General features: G+C 45.4%; 1 protein-coding gene across 3 annotated transcripts in view; it reads right to left on the reverse strand.

Moving 5' to 3' along the window:
• The window catches only part of IDE (insulin degrading enzyme), a 441269-nt gene that overhangs the window by 109030 nt on the left and 306999 nt on the right, over positions 1-25240 (reverse strand). For all 3 annotated transcript variants that reach the window (XM_030203006.1, XM_030203005.1, XM_030203004.1), the window contains exons 16-17: positions 17812-17922; positions 2398-2518 (exon numbers count right to left, since the gene is read on the reverse strand). In XM_030203006.1, the coding sequence (XP_030058866.1) occupies positions 2398-2518; positions 17812-17922 (232 nt within the window). The remainder of the gene's footprint in view (positions 1-2397; positions 2519-17811; positions 17923-25240) is intronic.

A 25240-nucleotide genomic window follows, 5' to 3' on the forward strand; every position in this document is an offset into this window, starting at 1 on the left:
GCCAGACCATGCACAGCGGGGGAGGCGCAGGAGGGAGGCAGAAGGCAGGCAGCATGTGATGAATCATTAATGCATTAATCGAAGAATTAACTGTTTCCAACAGTGGCCAGGCCAGGTCACAAGTACCTGGTAGAAACCCAAACTGTTTGAATGAGTACAATTTGGTAAGACAACTGATCTCTGAAAGCCTTTAGAGCGTTTCAAATAGCCTGAAGCTCCAGGAGATCGATCTGGAGATCTGTTTGCGGGGTGGATCAAGCATCTTGAGTATGAAGCCCACCCACATGAGTTCCTCATCTCAGGCGAGATGCATCCATCGTCACTACTTTTTGCAACTGAGGAATTTGGAATGGAAGTCCCAGAGTCAAATTACAACAAATGGTCCACCACAACAAGGAGTAAGCAAGCTCTGGGGATACTTGGATTACATCCTCCAGATCTCCCGTGGCTTGGTACCACTGAGAAGCTAGGGTCCTCTGGGCAGTTCTCATGTGAAGGCGTCATAGGCGTCACATAAACTGTGGATGCCATAAGGCCCAATAACCTCAACATATGCCGAGCTGTCCGAACCTGAGTATCCAGTGCAACTAGAGCATCCCCTTTCGGCCCCAAAAGGCTCAAACCTTCTGCGTATCGAGCAGGGCTCCAATGAATTCCAATTGCTAGACAGGGTGCAGTTGAGGTAGTTTAAAATGAACCCTAGTAGCTCGACCACCCCAATATTCCTCTGCATGGACTCCCGATCATCCAGATAAGGAAACATATGGACTCCCAGCCTGCGTGAGTTGTGTTAATACTTTTGCAAGTCAGGTTTCTGCAAGCCCTCTTCTGACTAAATTGGCACATCCTTAAATTAATTCTTTATGAAATCTTGGAAGATCATCATAAGGGCTTGTTGTTCCTTTCCCACGGTTACGGATTTGTATAACACTGGACAAGAATTATGTGCCCTGGAACTAATACTGTTAGCACAGAAGGGGACTGAGTTGGCAATAACTTTTTCTTCTTGGTCAGAAATACCTTAAGCTCTATCACAGCAGAAGCACCATTATGCCTCAGAGTTTGCGATGTACTGAGAAATCTCTGCATCCAGATCTGGCAATTAAATTTTGGTGCCGCTGGTTTGCATCTTCTTTTTTGAGCTGACGTTTTATACCTCCTTTTCTGGTGTTGAGGCCCAGTGTCTATGTGTTGGTGCCAATGCTCTTTGATTCATTTCTGAGCCTATGCTTTCTGATTCCTGCCCTCACTTTATAGTGGAAGGACATTCCCATTGTACTATGACCAGGCTTTGGAAGTTACAGTGTTTGGGCATCAGGTTGGCATCACTTGAAGAACCCATGCCCTTCTTCTAATGCAATCCTTTAAGTATGGACAACTGTCCCAGATAGAAGGTATCTGAGGGATTGCAGAGGTGGAAGAAATAGGTTTGCTTTCTATCTCAAAAACCCACAGTGTAATAACTCATGAAGCAATATACGGTAAAAATGTCACAAAGAAAATTATCAAAAACTTTTCATATCATACAGTAATATTCTCATAGACAATAGAGGGGCCATCATAAATCCCAAAAGATTCTCTTTAATCCCAACAGGGAACCCCTCTCATGAGCTATAATCATTACATGTATCTAGGTAACAATATTTTCCATTTTAATATACATTTAAACAATTTCAGCTATTATTGTATTTAAAAATGTACTTATCTGAAACAGGGGCGTAGCTACATTGGGCCATGGGGGCCTAGGCCCCTGTAGATTTGGTCCTGGACCCCCCTGCCGATAACCCTCTCGACCCCGCCTCCCGCCGCCAACCCTCCCCCACCGTGGGCTACCTTTGCTGGCGGGGGACCCCAACCCCCACCAGCCGAGGTCCTCTTGCTTCCCGCGGAAGGCTTCGTTTTGTTTCTGACGTCCTGCACGTTGTACATGCAGGACGTCAGACTCACAAAAACAGAACGAAGCCTTGCAGAACGTCAGAAACGGAAATGATGCCTTCCACAGGAAGCAAGAGGACCTCGGCTGGCGGGGATTGGGGTCCCTCGCCAGCAAAGGTAGTCCACGGCGGCGGGGGGGGGGGGGGGGGGGGGGGGGCTAAAATGTGCCCCCTCACCTGGGCGCTGGACCCCCCCTCCCACGAAAGTCTGGCTACACCCCTGATCTGAAAAAAAACTCAACAACTTGGCACTACTATTTATGTAAAAAATGAAACACATAACCAAAACAGAGCAAAAGATAATAAGGGCTTTATAAATAAAGAACTTACACAATTTTTTCCCACGGGCAGAGAATGGGATATAATATGGCTAAGAGGCAAAATATTACAAAAATGAAACCCCTTAATGGAATCTTAATTATGCAAAAGGAGTACATATTACAAATATTACACTATATTTTACCTTCTAGAGCTTCTTTTAGTTCATCTTTGGTCCAGGCCACTTCAGTCATTAACAGTCGGAGGTAATACATAGCATGTTGATGAGGTTGCTCCGCTCTGAAGTTGTTAAGAGACCTCATGTACTAGCAAAAGTTAAAAATGATGCTCATTAAGAATAAAGATCAGTTTTTGAATCTTACTAATTTTAACATAGTTAGTCTGACATTGCAGTCTAATAAGTTCTACCCAATTCAAACTATCCAGATTTAGGTAGTTTTGAAATGGTCCAGAAGACACATTGAACAACTTCAGTAAACTAGGTTTCTGAGGTTTAAAAAAAAAAAAAAAAAAAAAAGTTTGTTCCTGATCCCAACAAAGCTACTGGAACAAATTACTGTATCGGAATCAAATGTCTGGAAATTAAAGGAGCCTATATCCATAGAAAATACTGTTATACTCAGCAAATTTATCCAGCTTAAATTTTCAAATATTGACTGAACTTGCTAGGGCCATGCTTATTGATAGTATATTTTGCAGTTTACTCTCAGCAAAAGGAATGTTCAACTTCAGAGGAGCTTAACCTTCTTTACTGTTCATTTAATCTTATTTATTTATAGTATTTGATATATCCAGGGCTTACTGTATTTTTCGGACTATAAGACGCACCGGACCATAAGACGCACCTAGGTTTTAGAGGAGGGAAATAGGAAATTTTTTTTTTGCTTTTTCCCTCCTCTAAAACCTAGGTGCTCCGGTGCGTCTTGTCCGAATCCCTCCCTCCAAGTTCGGGATTGCCCTCATCTCAGGGTTACCTCCCCCCCCCCCCCCCCCCCGGCCCTGTCACCACCTCTCCCCTTACTCACGCGATCTTCTCTGGTGGTCTAGTGACATCGGGGCAGGAAAGAGCCCCCTCTTTCCTGCCCAGCGCGCTGCTCTCCATCCTCCTGTATGCAGCCTGACGGTCTCGGCGAGATTCAAAATGGCCACCGAGAATTGAAGTCTCGGTGGCCATTTTGAATCTCGCCGAGACCGTCAGGCGGCATACAGGAGGATGGAGAGCAGCGCGCTGGGCAGGCACCAGGGAAGATCGCGTAAGTAAGGAGAGAAGTGGTGACAGGGCCGGGGGGAAGGCGATCCCGAAGTCGGAGGGAGGGAGGGCGGCCAGCTAGCCAGCCAGCCAAATCTCTACCTTCAGACTATAAGACGCACCCCCCATTTTCCTCCCAAATTTGGGGGGAAAAAAGTGTGTCTTATAGTCCGAAAAATACGGTAAATTGTGCCAGAAAGGGCTGGAATGCTGTTCCAACACTTCTAGAAGCTCCAGAGTGATGTCACCACATTCATCCATGTTCTCTCCACCTGGTAACTCTCCCTGCAGGTTGACTCCTCTTTCCTTCCTTTCCCCTGCCCATCCAGCGATCCCGGCATCTCTCCTGACCGGACACCATCCCTCAGACCAGGTGTATCTTTTAATAGTCATTTTTGCTTGTAGAAGCCAATGAAAGCAAGAAGTGATGCATAACCACTTTTTGCGCTCTCATCACAGCCTTCTTTCTGACTCTATTTCCTGTTCCCATATAGGCAGAAAGCATTCTGCGGGGAGGGCTTGCGTAGTTCATATGCATTGCTACTTGCTGCCAGCGGCCTCTACAAACAAAAGGTAAAATTATGTATCATACCTGATAATTTTCTTTCCATTAATCATAGCTGATCAATCCATAGACTGGTGGGTTGTGTCCATCTACCAGCAGGTGGAGATAGAGAGCAATCCTTTTGCCTCCCTATATGTGGTCATGTGCTGCCGGAAACTCCTCAGTATGTCGATATCCAAGCTCCATCCGCAGGACTCAGCACTTAGAGAATTACACCCACAAAGGGACACTCTGCCCAGCTCACCACCGCCGAAACGGGGGAGGGGAATTAACCCAGCTCATCCCCACACAAGTGGGGGAGGGGAATCCGTCCAGCTCATCCCCGCGGAGCGGGGGAGGGACACCACACCCACCGATGCGGGGGGATCTGGCTTATCCTGCAACCGCAACCGCGGGAGGAGCTGACTGACCCTAACCCTGCCGAAGCGGGAGGGGTACAAAGCTGCCCTACTGCCGCACGAAGCGGGAGGGAGCGCCGGCAGAATTTAAGTCTCAATCCAGCCCCGTAAAACGGAGGGGAGAGGAATGCAGCAGCTCACTGTAACACAAATTCGTCTCAACTCTTGAAGAATTCATTGAAAAACTTGAACACGAAGTCCTCCTGAACAGGAACTGAAGACTAAACTTGAACCTGAAATGCAACCAGAATATAAACAGTACAGATATCTGGGAGGGGCTATGGATTGATCAGCTATGATTAATGGAAAGAAAATTATCAGGTATTATACATAATTTTACCTTCCATATCATCATGCTGATCAATCCATAGACTGGTGGGATGTACCGAAGCAGTACTCACCCAGGGCGGGACATTGAAATACCTGACCGCAACACTGAAGCTCCAAACCGGGCCTCCGCCCGAGTAGCCACAGTCAAGCGGTAATGCCTGGAGAAGGTATGGGCCGATGCCCAAGTTGCCGCCTTGCAAATCTCTTCCAAGGAGACGGACCCGGCCTCTGCCATCGAGGCCGCCTGAGCTCTCGTGGAGTGAGCCTTCAGCTGGATAGGCGGCACCTTCCCCGCGGCCACATAAGCTGCTGCAATGGCTTCCTTGACCCATCTTGCCACTGTAGGCTTAGCAGCCTGCAGACCCTTACGAGGACCTGCAAACAGGACAAACAGATGATCCGATTTCCGGAAATCATTGGTCACTTCCAAGTATCTGATGATGACACGTCTCACATCCAGATATTTGAGAGCAGAGTATTCCTCTGGGTAGTCCTCCCTACGAAAGGAAGGGAGACAGAGCTGCTGATTCACATGGAAGCGAGAAACAATCTTGGGCAGGAAGGAAGGCACTGTGCGAATAGTCACTCCTGCCTCAGTGAACTGCAGAAAAGGCTCTCTACATGAGAGCGCCTGGAGCTCGGAAACTCTTCTGGCTGAAGTGATAGCCACCAAAAAGACTGCTTTCAACGTCAGGTCTTTCAGAGATGCCCTCGACAAGGGTTCAAAAGGCGGCTTCTGCAAGGCTCTTAGCACCAGGTTGAGATTCCACGCAGGCACCACTGAGTGCAGAGGAGGGCGCAGGTGATTAACTCCCTTGAGAAAGCGCACCACATCTGGCTGCGAAGCCAGGGAACCACCCTTCAGGCGGCCCCTGAAGCAAGCCAGAGCCACTACCTGGACTTTAAGGGAACTGAGCGACAGGCCTTTCTCCAGACCTTCTTGCAGGAACGCCAACACTGAAGAAATTGGAGCAGTGAAGGGAGAAAGTGAGCCTGCTTCACACCACGCTGCAAAGGTATGCCAAACCCTGGCGTAAGCAGTAGAAGTAGAGCGCTTCCTCGCTCTCAGCATAGTGGCGATGACCTTGTCTGAGAAGCCCTTCTTTCTCAGACGCTGCCGCTCAATAGCCAGGCCGTAAGACCAAAGGGGGAGGGATCCTCCATCACCACGGGACCCTGATGTAACAGGCCCTGCTCCACTGGCAGCCGCAGAGGATCGTCGACTGAGAGCCTGATCAAGTCCGCATACCAGGGACGTCTGGGCCAGTCCGGACCCACCAGGATTATCCGGCCCGGATGCTTTGCCACCCGGTCTAGCACCCTGCCCAACATGGGCCAGGGCGGGAACACATAGAGAAGCTCTTGTGTCGGCCACTGTTGGAGAAGAGCATCTACTCCCAGGGATCGAGGGTCCCGTCCTCTGCTGAAAAAGCGCGGCACTTGGCAATTGGCCGATGACGCCATCAGATCTAGGCTCGGCTGGCCCCAGCGCTTCGTGATGTCCAAGAACGCCTGAGCAGATAGCTGCCACTCTCCGGGCTCCAAGGTATGGCGACTGAGAAAGTCCGCCTTGACATTCATGACTCCGGCAATGTGGGCCGCTGACAGCTGTTCCAGGTTCGCTTCCGCCCACTGGCATAGATTCATGGCCTCCTTGGCTAGAGGGGCGCTCTTGGTACCTCCCTGGCGGTTGACATAGGCCACAGCCGTGGCATTGTCCGACAGGACCCGTACTGGCTTCAACGCCAGTACCAGGATGAACTCCAAAAGCGCCAACCGAATGGCTCTGAGTTCCAGGAGGTTGATAGACCACTTTGCCTCTGCAGGAGACCAGAGCCCCTGCGCTGTCCTTCCCAAGCAGTGGGCTCCCCAGCCCGACAAAGAGGCGTCCGTCGTGACGACAATCCACTCCGGGGTCACCAGAGGCATTCCTGCAGACAACTTGTCTGTCTGCATCCACCAGCTCAGCGCCTTGCGCACTGCTGGGTCCAAGGGAAGGCGCACAGCATAATCCTCCGACATCGGAGTCCAGCGCTGCAGCAGAGAGTGTTGTAGTGGTCTCATATGAGCCCTGGCCCAGGGCACTACTTCCATCGTGGCTGTCATAGAGCCCAACAGCTGCACATAGCCCCAAGCCCGAAGAGGAGAGGCTACTAGGAACTGGTCCACCTGAGCCTGAAGCTTGACAATCCGATTGTCTGGCAGGAACACTCTGCCCACTTGGGTGTCGAATCGAACTCCCAGATACTCCAGGGACTGAGTCGGGCGCAGCTGGCTCTTCTCCCAGTTGATGATCCACCCCAGGGAGCTCAAAAGAGCAACCACCCGGTCCACAGCTTTGCCGCACTCTGCATAAGAGGGGGCTCGGATCAACCAGTCGTCCAGATAAGGATGGACTTGTACTCCTTCCTTTCGCAGGAAGGCCGCGATGACCACCATTACTTTGGAGAAGGTCCGCAAAGCAGTAGCCAACCCGAAAGGGAGGGCTCTGAACTGGAAGTGTCGGCCCAGGACTGCAAAACGCAGAAAGCGTTGATGAGGCGGCCAGATGGGAATATGCAGGTACGCTTCCTTGATGTCCAAGGAAGCCAAGAACTCTCCTGCCTTCATTGCCGCTATAACAGAGCGGAGAGTCTCCATGCGAAAGTGCCGCACTTTCAAGGCCCGATTGACCCCTTTGAGGTCGAGGATAGGCCGGACAGAACCTCCTTTCTTTGGTACCACAAAGTAAATGGAGTAACGTCCCTTGCCAATCTGATTTTCTGGCACCGGAACGACCGCACCCAGGCGGATCAGGTTGTCCGAGGTCTGCTGCACTGTCACAGCTTTGACCGGAGACTTGCAGGGAGAGAGTACAAACCCGTCTCTTAAGGGTCGGCAGAACTCTAACTTGTAGCCGTCTCTGATGACTTCCAGCACCCAAGCGTCTGAAGTTACTTTGGTCCACTCGCCCAGAAACGAGGACAGGCGTCCTCCAATCTGCACTGGGCCATGGACCAGGACCCCGTCATTGGGTACGAGACCCTGGGGGAGGACCGGAGGGCGTACCTCCGGGACGGCGGTCTCTGCGAAAGGAATGCTGCTTGGGGGAGAAGTTCCTTTTGAAGGAAGAGGGGGCAGAGGAGCCCGACTTGCCCGGGCGGTACCGACGGGCTTCCTGAAACCGTCCTCTGGAGATACCGGGGCGAGCACTGGCCTGAGCCCTGACCTCTGGTAACCTCTTGGCCTTAGACGTGCCGAGATCGGTCACGATTTTGTCCAGCTCGACCCCAAAGAGCAGCTTGCCTTTAAAAGGCAACTTAGCCAGGCGGGACTTAGAGGCGTGGTCCGCAGACCAATGTTTCAGCCAAAGCCAGCGCCGCGCAGAGACTGTTTGAGCCATACCTTTAGCCGAGGCTCTCAAGACATCATACAGCAAGTCTGCCAAATAAGCCAAGCCCGATTCCAGGGCCGGCCAGTCAGCCCTCAAGGAAGGATCCGAGGGGGAAGCCCGCTGCACAATCGTCAGGCACGCCCTGGCCACATAGGAGCCGCAAACTGAGGCCTGCAAACTTAAGGCTGCCGCCTCGAAGGACGACCTTAAAGCCGCTTCCAATCTTCTGTCTTGGGCGTCCTTTAGGGCCGTGCCACCTTCCACTGGCAACGCCGTTTTCTTAGTCACCGCAGTGATTAAAGAATCCACGGTAGGCCAAATAAAGGCCTCACGTTCACTTTCAGGCAAAGGATAGAGGCGGGACATAGCCCTAGCCACTTTGAGGCTCGCTTCCGGGACATCCCATTGAGCCGAAATTAAGGTGTGCATGGCATCATGCACGTGGAAGGTTCTAGGCGGGCGCTTCGTCCCCAGCATAATAGCAGAGCCAACAGGGTCTGAGGGAGAGACGTCCTCTGGCGAAGAAATCTTCAAAATGCTCATGGCCTGCAGTTACAGGTTGGGCAAATCCTCTGAGCGAAAGATCCGCGCTGCAGAGGGGTCATCCGCTCCATCCGAGCGGGAATCCGTCTCCTCCAAGGAATCCCCAAAGGACCGTTGGGAGAACTCAGATACGCTGCCCTCATCTACATCAGAGGAAACAGCGTCCTCTAAGGCCTGGGAATCCACCCAAGGGCGTTTACTTCCGGGGGCCTCAACCCCGTTATCGGACAAGGGAGAAGGGGCAGCGTTTTGCATAAGGAAGGCCTGATGCAGCAGCAAAATAAACTCGGGGGAGAAACCCCCCAGACTGTGTATTTCAGCAGCCTGGGCCACAGCCCTAGACGCACCCTCAACTGGCGCTCGCAAGAGCGGGGGAGCAACATGCTGCGCATCCAAGATGGCGTCCGGCGCGACACTCCGCGAAGGAGCCGCGCGGGAAGAACGGCGCTTAACTTTAGCCGCCTTTTTGCCGTCGCCCAAATCAAGGGCGGCCATGGCATGAACGTCTCCCAGCTCAAGGGCGGCCCAAGAAGAAGCCATCCGAGCAGAGTGGCCGGCCAAGATGGCGGAGGCGAGCAGCGGGGGATGGGCGTTTATGGCGGGAAAAACCGCCGCACCGGAGGAAGACCCGGGACACTGACCGGCCTCCAAACTGACACCCAACAAGGGCGAATCAGACTTTAAAACCCCCGCATCCCCGCTAGAAGCGCACACGCAGTCCGGGGAGCGATTCTTCGCGCCCTCGCCCTCCGACGCCATAGGCCACGTGGAGATCAATCGGGGAACCCCCTGCCCGCTATAAAAAGGTAAAAATTACCTGCTTCTCGCTCCGAGCTGTAACGACCTGGTGTCCCAGTGAGTAGCAGCAATAAACGTTTAAATAAACGTCGAAATAAACGCCCTTAAGGACGTCCAAAATTTTTTTTTTTTTTAACGGAGCCAGCGGGAGGGGGGAGAAAAGGAGGGACCTGGCGCCACCAGGTTTGCACTTGCTCAAGAAGAGCCCTCAACCTCAGGCACTCAACAAAACCTAAAAATTAGGCTTGGAGGCCTAGCCAGAGCTGCTGCTGTGTGTGACCACCACCTGCTGAGATAGAGAACATACTGGGGAGTTTCCGGCAGCACATGACCACATATAGGGAGGCAAAAGGATTGCTCTCTATCTCCACCTGCTGGTAGATGGACACAACCCACCAGTCTATGGATTGATCAGCATGATGATATGGAAATGACTTTTAAAAGGTACACACAGGTGGGTGATTGTGGGGGGTGGGGGTGGGGGTTGAGAGGCCAGCTGGAGAGAGGGCTTGCTGGCTGGATAGTGGACAGAAAGAATAAATGCTGGAACTTGGGAGTTGGAGACATGCTGGATCATTGGAGGGGGAAGTTCAGAGAGGACACATGATGGACCATTGAGGGAGTGGAGAGAGAAGGAATCATCCTGCACTACTAGGTGTGGGGGGGGGGGGGGGGGGGGGGGGAGTAAAAATGCTGGACCACTGGGGTGTGGGCAAAGGTGACTTGCTGGACCATTATGGGAGGATAGAGAGGAGGAGACATACTGGACCACAGAGGAGGAGAAGGAGAAAAAGAGACATCCAAGATCATGGGGAGGGGGGAGGAGAAGAAGAAATGCTAGACCATTTGGAGGGGGGGGGGGGGGAGAGAGAAGAAAAAGTGCTCGACCATAGGGGGTTGAGGGGTAGGACGACACATCCTGAACCAATGGGTGGGGGAGGGGGAAGGAGAAATGCTGGTCCATTGGGTAGGTGGGTAAAAGAAGAAATGCTGGACTATCGAGGGGGATAGGCAGAGATGACAACATACTGGACTACTGGGAGGGGAAGAAGACATCCTGGACTATTTGGGGAGAGAATGAGAATTGCTGGACCACTGAGTAGGGAGTGAAAAGTAGACAGGAAAATGCTGGGCTACAAATGGGGGTAGAGAGGGACAGATGTTGGGCTATAAAAGTGGGGGAGGTAGAAAGAAGTAGATGCTGAACATAATGATAATCCTCCATAACTTCTGCTACATAGTAGATGATGACGACGGCGGCAGAAAAAGACCTGCACGGTCCATCCAGTCTGCCCAACAAGATAAACTCATATGTGCTACTTTTTGTGTATACCCTACCTTGATTTGTACCTGTCCTCTTCAGGGCACAGACCGTAAAAGTCTGCCCAGCACTATCCCCGCCTCCCAACCACCAGCCCCGCCTCCCACCACCGGCTCTGGCACAGACTGTATAAGTCTGCCCAGCACCACCATGTTCCAAGGAGATGAGTGAGAGAAAGATGATAAGTACAGGGGGCAAAAATATTATGATGGGGAGTGGAAATGGGAAAACTAAGGACTGAAAGGAGGAGATGGAAAGCTGATAGGTTGGTGAAAAATAAAAAGGAGGAGATGGAGAACTGGAGGGTGAGAAAGAGTGAAACTTGGGTGGACAGAAAGGAAGAAGATAAAGGGAGGAAAGAGCTAAAAGGGATCAGTATGTCAGAGGCAGATATGAGGGAATAGAACAAGACAGGAGGAGCGAGGAGAAAAGACAAATAGACAGCATCCCCTGGAAAGAGATAGCAGACCACAGGAAAGCAGTAGAGAAAAACTCATTTGAACCAACATGATCAGAAAAATAAAATGCCCAGATAGCAAAGGTAGAAAAAAGTGTTCTTATTCTGAATTTATTAACTATATGTTAGTTTGGGGAAATGTGAATTGGTGTTGTCATTGTCTTGTGTTTAGTATAAGGGGAAATTAATTTGTTTTTCTCTCCCCAGTGTTGTGATAAATGCTAATTTTGACTTCTTGAGGTCACAAGTTCAATTTTTGTTTTCATATTTCTATAATTTATGATATATATTTGGTGAGGGTCTATCTGTGCACATATACCAATGTTTCAAAATGATTAGGGGGTGCCAGACATGATACAAACTTCTCTTCCTTGAACACAATGAAGGCGCTTGCTCAATATGGGGCAGGAGTGGCCTAATGGCTAGGGCAAAGGTCTTAACATCTAGAGGTGCCAGGTTCAAATCCCACTGCTGCTCCAAGTGATCTTGGGCAAGTCACTTTAACCCTCCATTGCCTCAGGTACAAAAACTTACATTGCGAGTCCTCCAGGGACAGGGAAACATCCAGTGCAGCTGAATGTAACTTACCTTGAGCTACTACTGAAAAAGGTATGAGGTTGTTACATCTGGGGGAAAAGAATTATAGCCACATATCCAGAGCGCATGATTCTCTCTCCCAAATAGACTACATTTTACTATCACAGTCCTGGTTCCCTTTGATAGAATCAGCTATGATAGGACCTATGGCCATATTGGATCATACCCCCATATGGGTAGAGATAAAGTTGAGTGATGAAGGCCCAGGAAGTAGTCAATGGCAGTTCCTGGTATATTTGCCAGGTCAACCTGATTTCTGTACATTTAAAAAGAAATGGTCAACATATCAAGAACGTAAGAGCCAACACACTGAGGAGCCCTTGTTGTTTTTGAACGCAGTTAAGGTTGTATTAAGGGGGGATACAATAGCACAGGTGTAACAAATCCAGGGTGCCAGGTTGCTATGGTGCCTAGAAATTGGGATTTCATACCCCCAAAAGTTTTACCCTATTTGCAGTGCTGCCTCTGAAATGGCTTTCCTAGCTCTGCACAGCGATCCAACTCTTCACATACTTGAGCAGTGCAAGAAGTTCAGGAAGTCTTATGGGACTGGAAACCACAAGACTGCCCAAACTTTCTGCACAGCGTGGCTCAAGTATGAAAAAAAAAAAAAAAAAAAGATCCGAATGAAGAAAACAACACTGGCAGCTTAGATGCAAAACACTGATAAAGAATGCTAAAAGAGAATATGAACAGAAACTTGCCACAGCAGCAAAAACTCATTGTAATAACTTTTTCAGGTATATGTGAGACAATCTGCGAGACCACTGGATCATCAAGGAATAAAATAAGCATTCAGAGAGGACAAGGCCATAGCAGAGAGATCTAGGAACTATTATAAAGAATAACATTACTGAACACATCCGTGGTTTAATGGGATAGAGTCAATATGGATTTAGCCAAGGGAAGTCTTGCTTTACCAATTTGCTTCATTTCTTTGAAGGTGTGAATAAACATATAGATAAAGGTGAGTAGATTGATGTGGTGTATCTAGATTTTCAGAAACCTTTTGGCAGTCCCTCGTGAGAGATTTCTGAGGAAATTAAAAAGCCATGAGATAGGAGGCAAATTTCTATTGTGGATTAGGAAATGGTTAACAGATAGAAAACAGAAGATAGGGTTAAATAGTTATTTCTCTGCATGGAGGAGGGTGAATAGTGCAGTGCCCAGGGATTTGTACTGGGACCGGTGCTATTTAACATATTTATAAATGATCTAGAAATGGGAACAAGGGAGATGATTAAACTTGCAGATGACACAAAACAATTCAAAGTTGTTAGCACACATGCAGATTCTGAAAAACTGGAGGAAGATTGGGCATCCAAATAGCAGATGAAATTTAAATGTGGACAAGTGCAGTGATACACAGTGGAAAAAGTAATCCAAATCATAGTTACCTGATGTTAGGTTGCACCTTAGGAGTCAGCACCGAAGCAAAAGATCTAGGTGTCATCATGGACACTACACTGAAATAATCTGCCCAGTGTGTGGCAGCAGACAAAAAAAAAAAGCAAACAGAATGCTCGGAATTATTAGGAAAGGGACAGAAAGTAAGACAAGGAACACTATAATTCCTCTGTATAGCTCCATGGTGCAACCTCACCTTGAGTATTGTGTGCAATTCTGGTCTCTGCATCTCAAAAACAGATATAGAAAAATTAGAAAAGGTTCAAAGAAGGGCAACCAAAATGATTAAAGGGATGGAACTCCTCTCATATGAAGAAAGGCTAAAGAGGTTAGGACTCTTCACTTTGGGAAAGTTACAGCTGAGGAGGGATATGATACAGGTTTAGAATTCAATGTAGAGAATTTAGTATATCCAAAGGTTGACATGGCCATGTTCCACCTAAAAGGCTGCATCAGCGGCAAAACTGTCAAATAAAACAATAAAATTAAAATCATATAATATTTCACAACAAACATGAAAATTAAATATAAGTAAAAAAAACTATATAAATATGTTATTTTGTTTTTAACTGCATATCGCCTTGTCTTGGCTGCACCAATTTTTAGCAATTAATCAAGTCTCGGAAATAATCAAAAAACAAACATATCAAATTATTTATTGATGTTTATGTTCAATTTCTAACTTCATGTTTTAAAGCTACCATTATGAGTTTTTGATTTTTGTTATTAATGTTAAGCTTGTTTTGTGTGTATTATTGCAGTTGTGGACCTCTGATGCAGCCCTCTAGATGCGCCAATACTTGTGGATGGTTACATTAACTAACATAGTAACATAGTAGATGACGGCAGAAAAAGACCTGCACGGTCCATCCAGTCTGCCCAACAAGAAAAACTCATATGTGCTACTTTTTGTGTATACCCTACCTTGATTTGTACCTGTCCTCTTCAGGGCACAGACCGTAAAAATCTGCCCAGCACTATCCCCGCCTCCCACCACCGGCTCTGGCACAGATTGTATAAGTCTGCCCAGCATTACCCCCGCCTCCCACCACCGGCTCTGGCACAGACCATATAAGTCTGCCCAGCACTATCCCTGCCTCCCAACCACCAGCCCCACCTCCCACCACCGGCTCTGCCACCCAATCTCGGCTAAGCTCCTGAGGATCCATTCCTTCTGAACAGGATTCCTTTATGTTTATCCCACGCATGTTTGAATTCCGTTACTTTTTTCTTTTCCACCACCTTCCGCGGGAGGGCATTCCAAGCATCCACTACTCTCTCCGTGAAAAAATACTTCCTGACATTTTTCTTGAGTCTGCCCCCCTTCAATCTCATTTCATGTCCTCTCGTTCTACCACCTTCGCATCTCTGGAAAAGGTTCGTTTGCGGATTAATACCTTTCAAATATCTGAACGTCTGTATCATATCACCCCTGTTTCTCCTTTCCTCCAGAGTATACGTTTAGGTCCGCAAGTCTCTCCTCATACGTCTTGTAATGCAAATCCCATACCATTCTTGTAGCTTTTCTTTGCACCGCTTCAATTCTTTTTACATCCTTAGCAAGATACGGCCTCCAAAACTGAACACAATACTCCAGGTGGGGCCTCACCAACGACTTATACAGGGGCATAAGTCGTTGGTGAGGCCCCACCTGGAGTATTGTGTTCAGTTTTGGAGGCTGTATCTTGTAAGGATGTAAAAAGAACATCTGTGGTATGTTCCTGAGACGTGCTCCTGAACCAGTTAAATTTTCCACACAAAGAAACAGATGCCTCCCAGTCAGCACAGGAATGCTGATACCTCATCCAGGCATTTTATGAATTCTTGAGAGACAGACACTGTGCTAAAGGACAGTACTCTGTACTGGAGATGGCATTTTCCTGTTATTTATCTGAGATATTTTCTGCGACACTTGAATGTATCTCTGTGTAGGTGCAAGTTTCTTGTAGATTCAGCATACATATATCAGAAAAAGTAACTAAAGTCCACAACCCTAAGATAGGATGGAAAGTAAATTTTTTAAAAAATTTGTATCAGGAAATACATGGAGTGAAGTTCCTATTCCCTTTCCCCTGGTGCAGGGATAGGCAACTCCGGTCCTCGAGAGCCGCAGGCAGGTCAGGTTTTCAGGATATCCACAATTAATATGCATGAGATAGATTTGCATACCATGGAGGCAGTGCTTGCAAATCTATCTCCTGCATATTCATTGTGGATATCCTGAAAACCTGACCTACATGCGGCTCTCGAGGACCGGAGTTGCCTACTCCTGCCCTGGTGGAACAGGCTCAATTGCATTGGTCCCTTGTAAGTACATCCTGATGCTGAGAGTATGGCCATCATGATCTTGGGGGGTCAATACAGTAGGGATGCAATAGGGTAGTTTGCCTGACATGCCTAATGCTGAGCCCAATGGTCTGAGATTATACAGGTCCAATGGTTTATATAAAACCTGACATGATAAAAGTGACAGAGTTGACATACTGTATCTGAATTTTCACAAAACATTTGACAAAGACCCTTATGAAAGGTTTCTGAGGAAATTTAAAAACCATGGCATAGAAGGCCATGTCTTCACAGGCTTCTTGCTTTGAACAAAACCTGGAAAATGTTATGGTTTTTGCTTCTAAGGTAAACTTATTTTCAAATTCTCTTTTTGCCTGCCTCATTACAGCTTTGCATCTAATTTGTCAGTGCTTACACTGTTTCCTATTTCTTTCATTTCGATATGTTTTTGTTTGAAAGATGTTCTTTTGGCTTTTCTTTTCACCTCACATTTTCATCTAGGTGGTATTTTTAAACAATGTGTATGTCTGATGCACACTCAATCTTTGCTGCTGCTCCTTCTAGATTTTTTTTCCTTACCATTGTCCATATTTTATCAGTCTCTCTTTGGAAAGATAAATGTCATTGCAGTAATTTCCTTACAGTCCTCCTAATTTGATCACAATATGACAAGTACAGTAGCATCCTGATTATACGACCTTCAGTTATCCAGACTCCACCTCCACCCTCCCTCCTAATCATGATTAGACCCCCTGTCTGCACCCACCCACCCCGTAGGCCCCTTGGGACTTACCTTATAGCCCCCCTTGTGATCTAGTGGTGAAGTTAGTAGGAATGATCCCCAGTCACTCCTGTCCATGCCGACTACATTCAAATTGGCTGCCATGATCACCAGCAGCAGCCACTTCCCACCCCGACTTCACCAACAGGGGCTATAAGGTAGGCTCTGGGGGACCTACTGGTGGGTGGGCAAGCAGAGCAGGTCTGCGAGGTGAGGCAGCTAATCTGGGGGAGGGGGGAAGGGAAGGATGTGCTGAGTGTAGTGATGGTGTCTCGATACACCGCACCTCGGTAGTGCACATTTCCGGATTATTTGACCACCTGTCTGTCCCATTTGTCATATAACTGTGATTCTACTGAATTGCTAAGTGACCCCAACAGTTACCTTTCACACCAAATCCTATGTTTCATTAAGGAGTAAGTCTAAAATAACTCCCCTTCTTGTCAGTTCCTGAATCATTGATCCTTATTGATCCATAAAGCAGTCATTTATTTCATCTAGAAACTTTATTCCCCTAGCATGTCTTAATTTGACATCTAGCCAATCAATATTAGGGTAATTAAAACCACCCAATATCGTTGTGTTTGCAAATTTGTTACATTCTCTAAGTTCTTTTAAAATTTCATTGCCTGTCAGTTCATTCTTGCCAGGTGGATGGTAGTACACCCCCTTGCTGTTTTCTTTCCCTCCTCATATGGAATTTCTATCCATAAAGATTCTACAGTGGATTCTGTTTCCTGCAGAACTTTATCCTGTTTGACTCAATTCCTTCTTTAATATATGATTTATTTTTAATTTTTTGTTACATTTGTACCCCCGCGCTTTCCCACTCATGGCAGACTCAATGAGGCTTACATGGGGCAATGGAGGGTTAAGTGACTTGCCCAGAGTCACGAGGAGCTGCCTGTGCCTGAAGTGGGAATCGAACTCAGTTCCTCAGTTCCCCAGGACCAAAGTCCACCACCCGACCAAATGATGACACCCCTGACCAATTTGATCCACCCTATTGTTCTAATTTCATTTCATTGTTATAAATTCTAATACTCAGCTTTCAAATGGCTTTCCACATATGGCAACACCTACTGGATGAACCATGAAGCTTGCCACTGGTTGCTATGTGTATTACTGCTTCTAGTGGTGGTAATGCACAGCAATACCTGTTGCCTTGAAAAACAAACCTGTATTCATGGTTGAACTATAAAATCCATCCTTTATTTTATACAAACTCACAGATGGGATGGAAAGGATTCCATAACTCATGCTCCACATGCTTTTCCCACTTGTTCTTCTTCATGCTGCTACCTAATTGCTGATGAATCCAGTTAGGAAAGCAATTCCAGAGGACAGAGTCACTGAGCATAGGTAACTGGTTTTCTAGCATTATCTAAATCTACACATCTTTTCGAAGTGAGTTAGCTTCTACTACTGAAGAACACCTCTGATACACTAATACCAAAGATGGCACAGAATGACAAATTATGCGGAATACTTACTGCTTCCTTGATAATTTCAAACCTCTTCTCATCAATCTCAAAGGTAGCCATTTTCTCTATGATCTTCTTCAATAAAATATGCTGCTTGTCATTATAGCCTTTTACAGAAAGCTAGACAAAAAAAGTATCTATATTAATGTGAAGAATTAAGCACATTCATACCTTCAACAAGCTGTCATTCTTTTCATTTTTTGATTTTATAAACACCTGAACTCCATTATTTGATTCATTCTTTTTATCCCATTTGTCTAACACACTATTCTGAGAACAATCTTGAAGTATAACCACTGTGATTATGTATAGATTTTTGAGAAGGAACAGACATTTATTCCAGCTTGAGAAAGCAATAAAGTATGTTATATTATTTCTGCATATAGAGTTTTTTTTAATGTAATGATTTTAGGTACATAAGAGTAATCATTTGGAAAATAAATTCAGACTATAGCTCTAAAAGTTCACCAAGGCATCCTTTGTGTAAATTTCTCAGAATAACTTTCCCACTTTCTCATAAATGGTTGCTTTAAATGCTTTCTGAATTAAAACTTTATCTAATGACTTTTACTTCTAAATGTTCTCCGATAACACGGACTACAAGACTGGATGACCAAACTTAACATGAAACTTCAGGACCCTTCTTAATATCGTGAAGGTTGTTTCTATCATGAAGAGGTTTTCAAAATTGATAATTACCAGATAACTCTTTACGTATTGCAATTGTACAAACTGAAAAAAAAGTATTACCCTGGTTACAAAATGTAAACTAGTTTGATTTGAATTTCATTTTTTCTTTATTTCATTGAATCAATCCAAGAATAAAGAAAGTTAATTTCAATGAATGTCCCCATGATAGACCCGTGTTTCATTAAGGCACTTTAACTAGAAAAATAATGTGTACATAAAAAGGAATTTCAGCATAATAGAATTCTGAAGAACTTCAAAGTATTCATACTTAAAAAGAACTGGATTCTCAGTCAATAAAGTATATCAAATCACTCAAACCTTTTGTATACAGCTAATAACCTCTTTCCAGGGTTCAATGCTGTTTACATTCTAGGTGAGACAATAGCTAATAATAAGTGTGAGCTATGACTTGCTGTAATGCATGAGACCAAAAACATTATAGGAAAAGATAATGGATGATACAAGGAGGTAGAAGTTAGTAAATGAAGCAGTCTTTGCAAAGAGAAAGGTTTTAGCCTCTTCCTGAAGCTAAGATAGCTGTTTTCTGTTCTGATGGCAATAGGTAGGGAGTTCCATTTAAGTACAGGGCATAGATAACTGAAAATCTTTTTATTTTGTCTTTTGAAATAGTGACGCTAGCATCAGTTATTCTTTCATTCTATTAGACTGGACCAAACGTAGCAAAGTGGTCTTAGTCAGCAGTTCAGAGGTGAAACCCTGTAAGATTTGAAAAACTAAACAAGCAGCTTTGAACCTGAGGCTTTCTGCTATGGGAAGCCTGTGCAGTTTGTTAAGATGCGTTGAAACACTTGTATATCTATTCAATCTGTATATTAGTCTAACTGCTGTTCTCTGTATGATTTGCAGTTTTTTCGATATTGACACTTAATACCAAGAAATAGAACGTTATGAGGTAGGACTAACATTTGGACTAGTAGTGCAAAAGCTTTTTGGTTGAAGAATGATTTGACTAGACTTAGCTGTCTCATTTTGAATAGTGTTTTCTTCCATAGTGGTTAATATGGGAAGAGAAGGTGAGTGAAAAATCAAGCAAGACCCCTACTAATCTATCTCATTTTGAATAGTGTTTTCTTCCATAGCTGGTTAATATGGGAAGAGAAGGTGAGTGAAAAATCAAGCAAGACCCCTACTAATCTGGTTTCAGACTCGAAAACCTTGACCATTCGACAAGGAAATTGATGATGGGACCTCAACTCCCTGATTGACATTAAGCAGATTTATTTAAAGTAAAGATCTCAAGTGTGTGTCAAAGCTACCAATGCAATTTAACCAAGATTAACTGTATTAAATAATAATGCTGATGGATTTTAAAAACACTCTCAATTCAGGCTACTTAAAGCAAAGTATAAACATCCTCCCTTTGATACTGTGATTCCCCAGTGTCCCCCACTGGGGACACATTTCACACCCACTTCATCAGGGGAATTCTTTCGTGTGTCTCCAATTCATAATCCACACTCGTAATGTTGAAATACTTGAACCATACTCGAGTATTTCAAGTACTGCGAGTGTGGATTATGAATTTGAGACACACAAAGGACTTCCCCTGATGAAGCGGGAGTGAAAGGTAAGTCTCCTTTGTTTTTTTCACATGCTCGCTAAGTGAATTAACCCCAAGGAATAAACAACAGAGGAGTCCAGTGCACCCTCTCGCATTTAGACTTCATTTGTTGTGAAAACGACCAACTTGGATTTTGATGATACCCTTACCGGCTAGTTCATTTCTAGTGGGATATATAGTATTTTGATATATTTGAGCAACTTAAAAACAAAGCTTAATTTAGAAAGAAAAAAAGCCAAAAAAGAAGATATGACAATAGAATCTAAAAAATGTTTGAGCCATTGCTACACATTCTATTGCTATTAAAATTGGGAGGTATTTTAGGAGAGCCAATGATAGAATAGCCTTTTGCAGCCAGTATCAAGATTGCATTGCATCATATCAGCTACGGCATCGACAGAGGCCCCCTTTCCTCCTATACAAAGGGTGTGCAGCAATTTTTCTCTATATTCCCACAGTCTAGCCGGTTTTGGCAAGTAAGATAATACCAATTTTTTAAAAGAGGGCTCCAGGGTGATCCAAAAAACTACTGACCAGTGGAACCTGATATCTGTTCCAGACAAAATGGTTCAACTATATTAAAACACAAAAAAACTCAAAACAAAAAGAAATCCCCTGCAAATACAGACCATATAGAGGAAAAATAGACCCGGTAATATTCTGGCAACAGATTTACCATAACGGATGGACAACAAAGGCAGACTCAATCCAATTCCTCCTAGAATGGGATAGATGCAGATCAATATTGGACAACATTGCCCCAATTCAAACCAGAACATCACACAGGAAAAACTCAACACCATGGTTCAACGAAGAATTGAAAAAACTTAAAACACAAGTTAGAAGGTTAGAACGTGCGTGGAATAAAAAGAAAGATGACCCTACACTTAACGCCTGGAAACAACTTCAAAGAAAATATAAGTATACCATAAGACAAACTAAAAGACTATTTTATAAAACTGAAATTGGACCAAACTACAAAGACACTTACAAACTCTTCCAACTTGTGAATAAACTACTAGATACCACACCAATTACAACCAACAGCAAAGATACACGAGGAGCAGACAATCTCGCGAGATACTTCAACGAGAAAATCGTACAACTGCGACTTAAAATACCAGTCAGTACCACCGATTACGCCACACTCCTTGACTGTCTAGATCCAGACCCTGGAGTATACCCTACAGACAGAACCTCAACCAAATTCGAGATAAGATCCTCCGATACTATCTCCCAAACGCTCAAAAGATTCGCCAAATCTCACTGCAAATTAGACATGTCCAAACAACCTGATGACATCTGCCCCTCAACAATTTATAACAGACCTCACGAACCACGTGAACTATATGTTACAAACTGGACTCTTCCCTAAGGAGAAAGGAAACATTCTACTCACCCCTATACCCAAAGACGCAAAGAAGAGTGCTAGCGAACTAACCAATTACAGGCCAGTAGCATCCATTCCCTTAATAACCAAATTAACGGAAGGGATGGTAACCAAACAACTCACAAACTATTTAAACAAATTCTCAATATTACATGACTCCCAGTCAGGATTCCAGTCCAACCACAGTACGGAAACGGTACTAGTTACTCATGAATAAATTTAAACAAACGATTGCGACTGGCAAGAACATTCTACTTCTACAATTTGATATGTCTAGCGCCTTTGATATGGTTGACCATGGAATACTACTACACATCCTCGAGTACTTCGGAATTGGAGGCAACATTCTCAATTAGTTCAAGGGGTTCCATCCCCCCTCTCACCGACCTTATTCAACCTAATGATGATACCCTTGGCGAAACTACTATCAAACCAAAACCTTAACCCATACATAAACGCAAACGACGTAACGATCTACATCCCATTTAAACAAGATTTAAATGAAATTTCCAAGGACATCAACCAAAGCCTACATATCATGCATACATGGGTGGACACATTTCAATTGAAACTCAATGCAGAAAAAACCCAATGCCTAATACTCACCTCGCAACATAACACGAACAAATTCACCACCATTAACACACCAAAACTGAATCTTCCAATTTCGGACACCCTAAAAATTCTTGGAGTTACCATTGATAGACACTTAACACTTGAGAATCACGCGAAAAACACAACTAAGAAGATGTTCCAATCAATGTGGAAATTAAAAAGAGTAAGACTTTTCTTCTCAAGGACCGTCTTCCGCAGCCTGGTACAATCAATGGTACTCAGTCATCTAGATTACTGCAACGCACTCTACGCTGGCTGCAAAGAGCAAATAATCAAGAAACTTCAGACAGCTCAAAACACTGCAGCTAGACTCATATTCGGCAAAACAAAATATGAAAGTGATAAACCCCTGCGAGAAAAGCTACACTGGCTCCCACTCAAAGAACGCATCACGTTCAAAATATGCACCCTAGTTCACAAAATCATCCACGGAGACGCCCCAGCCTACATGTCAGACCTAATAGACTTACCACCCAGGAATGCTAAAAAATCGTCCCACACATTCCTTAATCTTCACTTCCCCAACTGTAAAGGTTTAAAATACAGACTAACGCATGCGTCAACCTTTTCCTACCTGAGCACACAACTCTGGAATGCGCTGCCACGGAATCTAAAAACGATGAACTAACCAACTTCCGCAAACTACTGAAAACCCATCTCTTCAACAAGGCTTACCACAAAGATCAACAAACGAACTCCTACACATATATCCAGAACTGCCTTACAAAATATGCTTGTCAAACTACTATCTTGTTTCATCATTATTATGTTACCCAATATCCTTCTGTTATACTAATTGTATATTTTCTTACATATTTCCATTATCCATGATGTATTGTAAGCCACATTGAGCCTGCAAAGAGGTGGGAAAATGTGGGATACAAATGCAATAAATAACAAATAATAATAACTACATGTGCAAAATGCTGGGTTCTGTGTTAGAAAAAGATCTTGAAGTCACTATGCTGTGATTTTCAGCTTTTAAAAAAAGGGGCAAATAGAATGTTAGGGATTAGTCAAAAAGGGATGGAGAACAAAACAGAGTATCATTATGCCTCTGTACAGACAACTGGTGCCACCATACCAGTGGCATAGCCACAGGTGGGCCTGGGTGGGCCGGGGCCCATCCACTTAGGGCTCAAGCCCATCCAACAGTAGCACATGGTAATGAAAATGCTGCTCTCCACAATACTGGCACCTTCGCATGCTCAGTTTTCAGCGCATGCCTGCTGCAGACTACCAAGTTGGAGACTGGAGAGAAGCATTTTCCCACCAGCTGAGATATTTTTTTGGTGTGGGGGTGGGGGAGAGAACTTTTGGTGCCCACCCACTTCTTGCCTAGGCCCACCCAAAATCTGCTGTCTGGCTATGCCCCTGCACCATACATTGAAGACTGTGTACAGTTCAGTTCACTTCATCTCAACAAGGATATAGTGAAATTAGAAAAGGTTCAGAGAGGGGTGACAAAAATGAAAAGCGAATATATCACCTCGCTTATGAAGAGAGTCTTAATAGGTTAGAGCTTTTCAACTTAGAAATAAGATAACAGAGAGAACGACAGAAGTTTAAAAATTATAATATTGGCTCCTTTATCTGTGCAAGCAGCAGTCTCCTTTCTGCCTTGTAGAGATTATAGAGGCAATTAAAGATTTCCTTTTGGGCTTGCTGACATTCTTCCAAAGAACTAGCACTGAGCTGTGTTATGATATGAAGGACTGTTATGTTGTTGTTTGGGGGGGGGGGGGGGGGTGAAGAAAGAATGTTATTTGAGGAGTCTGGAGGATTAAGTTGGGGGGGGGGGGAGGCTGAGGAAGACTGTTATGCTGACAGAGGAATTGGACATGTGGAGGGAGAGCAACTGATATCTGGGGGATATATTTGTAAATATATCCCCCAGTGGTTAAGTGAACCACTGCAGGAATGGCCTTATACCTTTAGTTCTTCTCCTTGGCTTCTGCCCACCTTAGTGTATGCTACTTGACTGTCAACAGCACAGCAGCACTTACCACCTCCTCTTGAGGTGGCAGTAACTGCAGCCCATGCTATCAGCAATCAGAGGCCAGGTGGCCTAGCAGTCTTAACATTTGCCCAGCCAATACCTGCTGGCTCTGCAGGACTTTTAGGGTGATGGTCTGCCAACACCTCGTCCCTAAAAGTCCTGGAAAGCCTGGTACTGAACCATACCTAGTAGCATGGATCTTATGAACGGCAAACATAGTGAAGGGAAGAGGTGGGACTTTGGGTAGTTTATCACGAATCCTAGTAGGGTCAACACCCGAATGGGTCTCTGCATTCTTCTATGCTCCTTTCTTGGATGACCTCTTGATCAGCAAACCATCCAGACAGGAAAACACATGCACCACCCAGTCTGCGTAGACACGTGGTGACCATGGCAAGACATTCTGTGAAGCCTCAGGGACAGATGCAAAACCAAAAGACAAAGAACACAGTACTGTTAGTGGTGTTTCCTTACTTAAAATCTGCGATACGTTCTGTGGCTAGGAAGTATCTAAATATGGGTATAAGCCTCCTTTCAGACCACAGAGAATAACCAATCATTTGCCTGAATCATGGGAAGAAGGATGCCCAGGGAAATCACCCTGAACTTTTCTTTTACCAGATATTTGTTCAGGGCCTTCAAGTCTAGGATGGGACAAAACCCCGTCTTTTTGGGCACCAGGAAGTATATGGAATAGAACCCCTTCCATTCTTACCCTGGTGGCATGGGCTTGACTACATGGACCTGTAGAAGGAAGGAGAGCTCCTCTGCAAGTACTGCCCAGTGCTGAGGGCTGTAATAAGATGCGTTTGGTGGACAGTTTGGAGGCATTTGAAGCCAACTGTGGCATAACCCCTTCGGAAAATTTGGAGAACCTACCATTCGGAGGATCATTCTTTGATAGAAAAATTGAGCCTTCCCCCAGCTGGCAGGCCATTTGGGATGGTCACTTATTATGTCGACGTCGCTCTCCTGGAGTCAGTCAAAAGCTCACCCCTTGCTTTGACTGGTATGCTGGTTGGGTCTTCTGTGTCTGGAGCAGGCCCCCTGGAACTGTTGGACAGGTTGGGCTGGGAGACTGTATCTATACCTTTAAGAGTAGTAGACCTCTTCTGGTTCCCACTTGAAAACCACTGAGAAGTGGAGGCTGCAGGAGGAGTGG

The sequence above is a fragment of the Microcaecilia unicolor genome, chromosome 5 (assembly GCF_901765095.1).
Source record: "Microcaecilia unicolor chromosome 5, aMicUni1.1, whole genome shotgun sequence".
Lineage (NCBI taxonomy): Eukaryota > Metazoa > Chordata > Amphibia > Gymnophiona > Siphonopidae > Microcaecilia > Microcaecilia unicolor.